Source organism: Polistes fuscatus, unplaced genomic scaffold, assembly GCF_010416935.1.
Source record: "Polistes fuscatus isolate 324 unplaced genomic scaffold, CU_Pfus_HIC Scaffold5, whole genome shotgun sequence".
NCBI lineage: Eukaryota > Metazoa > Arthropoda > Insecta > Hymenoptera > Vespidae > Polistes > Polistes fuscatus.
Genome location: NW_025113129.1, coordinates 6,731,530 through 6,739,121, shown reverse-complemented (window position 1 = coordinate 6,739,121; position 7,592 = coordinate 6,731,530). Strand labels below are relative to the sequence as shown.

The 7,592-nt window shown below is 27.3% G+C and overlaps 2 protein-coding genes across 2 annotated transcripts; one reads left to right on the top strand and one right to left on the bottom strand.

The window, feature by feature from the left end:
• Positions 1 to 51: 51 nt before the first annotated feature.
• LOC122521946 (aldehyde dehydrogenase, mitochondrial) lies at positions 52 to 1,887 on the bottom strand. The gene has a single exon (XM_043642697.1). It carries the CDS (start codon positions 1,619 to 1,621, stop codon positions 89 to 91), a length of 1,533 nt encoding a protein of 510 aa, XP_043498632.1. The 5' UTR covers positions 1,622 to 1,887; the 3' UTR covers positions 52 to 88.
• A 358-nt stretch (positions 1,888 to 2,245) lies between these two features.
• On the top strand, positions 2,246 to 6,150 carry LOC122521945 (ATP-dependent DNA helicase Q5-like). Its single transcript, XM_043642695.1, has 13 exons — positions 2,246 to 2,492; positions 2,668 to 2,792; positions 2,880 to 3,044; positions 3,131 to 3,307; positions 3,375 to 3,554; positions 3,640 to 3,745; positions 3,926 to 4,037; positions 4,140 to 4,367; positions 4,463 to 4,660; positions 4,764 to 4,881; positions 4,943 to 5,032; positions 5,120 to 5,302; positions 5,396 to 6,150. The coding sequence occupies exons 1-13, from the start codon at positions 2,405 to 2,407 to the stop codon at positions 6,140 to 6,142; spliced, it is 2,517 nt and encodes an 838-aa protein (XP_043498630.1). The 5' UTR covers positions 2,246 to 2,404; the 3' UTR covers positions 6,143 to 6,150.
• Positions 6,151 to 7,592: the final 1,442 nt, after the last annotated feature.

The window sequence follows — 7,592 nt, the reverse complement described above, 5'->3', positions numbered from 1 at the left end:
CAGATGTATATATAAAAATTAAAAAATATAAACATATATATATATATATATATATATTGAAATACAAAATGTTAGGATAAATATTATATTAACTGTTTTTTTTATCCATTTTAACTATAACCGTTTTAACTTCTGTGTATGCTTCAAGACCATATTCTCCAAGCTCTCTTCCATGACCTGACATTTTATAACCACCAAATGGTGCTTGAGCAGATATTGCATTATAAGTATTCACCCAAACAGTGCCAGCTCGTAAACCTTGAATTAAGTAATTAGCTTTATCTATATTTTTTGTGAAAACTGCTGCAGCTAATCCATAATCAGAATTATTAGCACGTTCTATAACTTCATCTATATCTTTGAATTTCAAAATTTGTTGAACAGGCCCAAAAATTTCTTCTTTTGCAATAGTCATATCATCTGTAACATCTGCAAATACAGTTGGTGCAACAAAATAGCCTTTTTCTCCTACACGATTTCCACCTGTAACTAATTTAGCACCTTGCTCCTTTCCTGTATCTATCATAGAAATGATCTTATTCATTTGAGATTCATCTATTTGTGGACCTTGTTCAGTGTTTTCATCGAATGGATTGCCAACTGTTCTAGCTTGAGCACGTTTAGCACTTTTCTCTACAAATTCATCATAAATCTTTTCTTCTACAAATGTTCTAGAACCTGCGCAACAACATTGACCCATATTGAAAAATAATCCAGAATGAGCTGTTTCAACTGCATATTTAAAATCAGCATCAGAAAAAATAATATTTGGTGACTTTCCACCTAATTCTAATGTTGTTCGCTTTAAGTTGCTTTGAGCAGCACCTTCTTGTATCAATTTTCCTATTTCCGTTGAACCAGTAAAAGCTACTTTATCAACATTCTTGTGTGCAACTAATGCAGCTCCAGCTTTTCCATACCCTGGTACAACATTTACAACACCATTAGGAAAACCAGCTTCTCGTGTCAATTGTGCAATATATAAAGCTGTTAAAGGAGTTTGCTCGGCTGGTTTCAAGACAATAACATTTCCAGTAGCTAAAGCTGGTGCTATTTTCCAAGCCATCATTACCATAGGAAAATTCCAAGGAATAATTTGTCCACATACACCGACAGGCTCATGTCTAGTATACGTAAAGAAATTTCCATCCATAGGAATGACCTTACCGTGATTTTTATCTGCCCATCCAGCGTAATATCTTAAGGTCGAAATAGTTGCAGCAACATCGAAAGCATACGCATTTGAATAAGGTTTTCCATTATCTAATGTTTCTAAAGAAGCAAGATAAATCTGATCACGTTCTATCAAATCTGCCAATCTATTCAAAAGAAGACCTCTTTGAGATGCATTCATGGTTCTCCAAGGTGAACCCAATCGAAATGCTTTATTAGCAGCGTATACAGCAAAATCAATATCTGCTGCATCTCCTTCTTGTATTTCTGCAATGACTTCACCAGTAGTAGGATTTATCGTTGGAAAAGTATTTCCAGATTTGGATTTATGCCACTCATTGTCAACAAATATACCAGCATATAAAACTGGTGGTTTTGTATCAGGTACAGGAAGACTCGCTGTTGAAAATAGTCGGAAAGGACGAATTTTACTTATAAAACGATTCATTGTTCAATCAATATTTTTCTTATTTTTTCAATATTTCTACTGTCGATCTTTGCGTATATCACTCAAAGTATTTTATGTCCTATAATAATATGCGTTGGATAGCGGCAAATCCTATCTTATCAACGAAATAAAAAACTATTATCTCTGTGTATATTTCTGAATGTCACCTTGTTAGAAACGTAACGAGATGAATTTTTTAATTTGTGTAGTAAATGTAGTTCGCGTAGCCATTGATATATCAAATCGCGTAGTCCAATGATATATCAAAAATGTCGATAAAAAAAATAATTCATTTGTGCATTTTTTTATTAATTTCTTTAAAAATATTTTAAAATATTACATTATTTTTTGTATCGTAGTCGAAGAACTTTTTTAAAATATGGAAGATATTAATCATTATCGATTATCATCAATTGATATATTTTCAATAGTAGATTTCCCGCGCATTTTTGATAGTAATTTGAATTTTTATTAGATAAAGAAGGAACATTATAATGTAATTACCGTTAAATTAAAATAATATCATGTTTGGGGTCTATATTTTTATAGTTCTTGAAAATAAATTAAATAGTTTAATAATTCTCTTTTCTTTTCATTTCTTGTATCTAATAGATTTTCTTCAAAGGAATAATATTCTGAATTATGATAAAATGGAAGAATGGAGCTAAGTTTGACAACCACTGTTTCGTCTTCAAGTTCATTCGAAAGAGTGATTGTTTTGATGATAATCAGTATTATTAATATATTTTATGTATTAACTTTATCCTAATAATTAACATTAAAATGTTATCAAACGTATTAAAATCTGTATTTGGTTATGATCATTTTAAAAGTGATATTCAGAAACGTGCCACTACTGCTATTTATAAAGGTTGGAAATTTCTATTGCATGTGTAAATAAATTTCTTTTTATAAATAACAAACATTTTACTAAGTGTCAATGTGTGTAGATTGTGAATATTTATATAATTTATAATACAATATGCCAAAAGATATTTCTCTAAAAAATAGAAAAGAAATAATTAATAAATTAGAAATAATTTTAGGTAAACAAGATGTTTACGTATGTATGCCCACTGGATCAGGCAAGTCACTTTGTTTTCAATTACCAGCAATAATGAAGGAAGATAAAGTTACAATCGTATTTTCACCGCTATTAGCTCTCATGAAGGTAAATAAGTATTTTAAAAAATATTTAGATATATGATACTGTTGAAATACATGGATTAAAAATGATCTTAACAAATATTCTATATAGAATCAAGTGGATTTTTTAGTTAGTAAAAAAATTAAAGCAGTTTCGTTAAATTCAAATACATCTGTTAAAGATAGAAATGCAATAATGAAAGAATTATCATCTAATTCACCAAAAATTAAATTATTGTATGTTACACCTGAAATGGGAGCACAACAGCATTTTCAAGTAAGAAGTTATGTTTAGGAAATATCTGCGTAATTTAATGTAAAAGTATAATTATTCTCTATTAATATTATCTTGTCAAATTATAGGAGATTGTAATGAAGTTACGAAAAGCTAAGGCTCTATCTTATTTTGTTGTCGATGAAGCACATTGTTTAAGTCAATGGGGTCATGATTTTAGACCTAGTTATAGACAATTAGGTATATTTAAAAAACTTTGTCCTGAAATTCCTGTAATTGCTTTAACTGCTACAGCTGCAAAAGAGGTACATATATTATTTAACAAATTATTAAACAACAACAACACATTTATATATGTTCATGTTTTTTCAGGTAGTAGATGACATATTACAGACATTGAACATGAAAAATCTATTAAAATTTTCAATTCCAGTCTTTCGTTCTAATCTTTATTACGATGTATGGTTTTTAGATACATTAGATAAACCATTTGATCATCTTAAAAATTTCATTGTGGAAGTCCTTGGTCCATTAAATGATTCTGTGCCAAAAGTAATTAGAATCATTATTATCATTTATTTATTTTTTACTAATTTTATATGTTATTATAGTAAATAATGAATATCAATGATTACAGGCTAAAAGAAATTGTGGCATTATTTATTGTAGAAAAAAAGAAGCCACAGAAATTATAGCTAATAAATTGAGTACGTTTAAAATTCCAACTTTGGCATATCATGCTGGTACGTGGAAATAATTAAAATAGATTAATAATTGTTCTGTGTCATGAAGTATATAATATATGATTATTATCATTAATTTTATATTTATAGTGTTAAAATTAACGAATCCATCCTTGAAATATTTCATACTGCCAAATTCTTTATCTATTCTTTTTTTATGTTTCAATATTCAATATACAGGTTTGAAAAATCAAGAACGTAATGAAGTTCAGAATAAGTGGACAGTAGGTGAAGTACCGGTTATTGCAGCGACATGCAGTTTTGGAATGGGTGTTGATAAACCTACTGTAAGGTATATACATAAGTACAATATAATAAATATAACAAATATCTTGCATTGCTCTTGTATGTATATGTGTATTGAATTTTCTAAATATATTACGTTTTTGATTAGATTTGTAGTACATTGGACAGTTCCACAAAATATTGCAGCATATTACCAAGAATCTGGTAGAGCAGGTAGAGATGGTAATCCAGCCTTTTGTAGGATATATTTTAGTAATGAAGAATTTGGAGCTATATCATTTCTAATAAAAGAAGAACATTCTCAGAAAAATACAGAACTTGGAAAAGTACGATGGAAGAATTTTGAAAAAAGTGTTGCATATTGTCTTGAGGCCAAGTAAAATATTTAAAAATTAATTTTCTATAAAATCTATTTAAGTAATATATATATATAATATTTGATCTAATCTTTAATGTAAAATTTGTCTTCAGATGTCGACATGGTGTATTTTCTAAATACTTTGGAGATAGCCCACCTGCGTGCAAAAATCGTTGCGATGTATGTAAAAATAAAGATATCGTTCAAGCAAGAATTTCTCAATTTGAAATGTATCGACCACGATCGGGTGCATATTCGAAAAAATCTTCGAGTAGCATAGATGGTTTTGCACTTTCTAAATATGATGATATGTAAGTGCTGAATAGAAATTAAAAAAAAACATGTATATATTTGTATCATTTGATTTGCTGTAATGTCCAGTTTCTTTAATATAAATAGAATTTATATTTATAGGAGTGAATATGAAGAATCAAGTTCAAGAGAAAGACTAATCACCAATGCTAAACGAGAAACTAAAGAATTAATTGAAAAGCAGTTTTCTTTGCGTCGAAATAACAATCGTAATGAAGAAGTATGTATACGTATTTAAGTACGCGCACATATAATAATATTTTCATTTAACGTTATTTTAGGTCAGGAAAAAAAATGATAAAGATGCTGAGCAAGCTAATGTTCGCGCTGCTGAGAGTACTGATATAAAAATAAAGGGTTTGACTGTACAAGTAAGTAATTATTAAACTAGACATGCTTTGAATTAATAGAAGATCTTGTTTTTTAATAAATACATTTTTCCTTTTAATTTGACTTAGTTACGAGAATATTTTTATGATAAGTTAAAAACGGTTTTATATGAAAATTATAAACATGTATGTGAAAAACTGGAGAAAGATTTTCAAGAAAAAGACATGCATAATATTGCTTATCAATTAGAATACAATAAACTTTGTAGTACAACACTTCTTAACAAGTACAAATTTGATATGTCTAAATTGGTATGTATAATATATTAATCACGTGAATGAAATTGTTTAATCTTTATATGTGTATTATATTTACAATATAAAAGATGTATATATTGTATTTAGATTTCGTCCATACGAAAATGTACTGATAACAATACGGCACACGAAGCATTAAAAGAATATAGTATTAATTATGAAGATAACTCTAAAAAAACAGCATCTAGAACAGAGAATATGAATTTAAATGATGGTCAAAACAAATTAAAGAGTAATAATACAATGAAACAGGAAAAAAATAAACAATGCAGTATCATGTCATATTTACAAATTAATTCAAGTAATAGTTCTCATGATACCGCATTTAAGACAGCTTTAGAAATCAAAAATAAAAATCAAAAAAAAGTTAGCGAAAAGGATGAGTCTAATAAAAATTATAATTTGACTGGTATTAATAACGAAATTAAAATAATGATGACTGAACATGAAGAAAGAGGAACAACGATAAAAGCTGGTAACAATTCTAAAAGTGTTGATTTCATTTCAGCCAGAGTAATTAATGAAAATAATGTTCAAACTGCAAAGGATAAGATGCGTAGTATGCCTAAAAAGAGTATTAAAGAGAAGAAAATTAGTAAAAATGTCGTTCCAAAAGATAAAATTTTTTATGAACAACCTCTACCTTCTAGAAGTTCCATTAGTAAAGACACGATTAAAGAAACTAGATTTGATAATAAATCAGAAATTTTAAGCGATAATGAAAAGCTTTTAAGTGAAGTTAAAGTGCATAATGAAACAAATAAGCGTAAAGTTAATGATTCATTTGACGATACTCATAAGAAAAAAAGAAAAAACATAGCAGCCAAAGAATAATAACAAAATTAAGAAATAAGAACAAAGATATAACAGATACTGTTTGTTTTAATTATAGAACCGTTAAAGAAATAATCTATATTACTATAGTAATCTAAGTTAAAAAATAATCTAATCTAAGGTACGGTAATCATCCATACTGCATTTTACAGTGTTGTTCCACTTATCTTATTGAAGGTAATATCATCAAATATTTTTGCCATGTAAGTCTATAAAGTTTTGTTAGTGTATATATATATATATCAATTGTATGAGTACATTTATACGAAGGATTATATTTATTTATTTGTCATTGGTTCATACATATTACCATTAACTATTTTTAATATTTATAATAAAATTAAAAAACCAAATCTCTCCAATTATTCAGAATTCTTCTTGAATCTTTTTTCCGAAAATATAAAAAAAAATATTAATAGAAATTAAAAAAATATTAATAGACTAGTAACATTGTGAATATTTTTATAGAAATTTTTAATAAAAATTAAATGCTTATCATTATCAACGCTTTTAAGATTATTCAATTGGCAAGATCGCTAGTGTTTAATCACAGATTAAGATTATTTGTTTAAAATACATACATTGTATCATAGTAATCATTTAAGGGGGTATTTTAGTATGAACATCCATTTTTGAAGTGATTTTTGGGAATTTAATTTAAAGAAACGTTTTAATCTACAGTGTTGTTTTTTTGCAGTTATATTAATACATGTTTGAAGTAAATCTCAAATTTTTTCAAAATATTTCAATGTAATAATTTTTGCAAATTGTACATATTACAGGATGTTGCGCAGGTCATGTAACGAAAAATGTTTATCATCGTGTGTATTGATTGCGACTATCCTGGGTATTCTAAACGAACATACTTCTTTTTGTTTTATATTCATAACGTTTTATTCATATCGTTGGACGGGGGGGAAATAAAAAAAAAGATTGACCAAATGACAGCGCTTAAAATAGGGAACTTCGATTTTTACTAAAAAATTTTCACTTCTCACGGCTCAGAAAAATATTAATATTAAAAAAATTAAAAAAATAGCCAGTCCAACGATAGCTTGAAATGTATTTTATATGTCTGCAAAATTGCAAGTCGATCGAAGTAGTTTCTTAGAAAAATGCTGCCTGGAAAAAAAACGCGTTTAATGTTTCTCATGCACTTGTTGTTTCTATAGGTGTCAGCTAAACCTTCATATCTTGGATATTTTATTGAAAATTTCATTTAAAAATTTTTTTTTAAGATTTATTTTTAAGATTCTAAACTATAATAATATGAAAAAAAAATTAAATTTTTTTGACAAGATACTAAAATACCTTCCTTAATTGTGTCGTTCATTATAATTATTGATTTCTTACCAAATATCAATTCTTTTTACTTTTTAAAAATAATAACACTTCAAGAAAGTAATTTACGTATACGTATATACCTACATATGTCAAATTGTCATGTTAT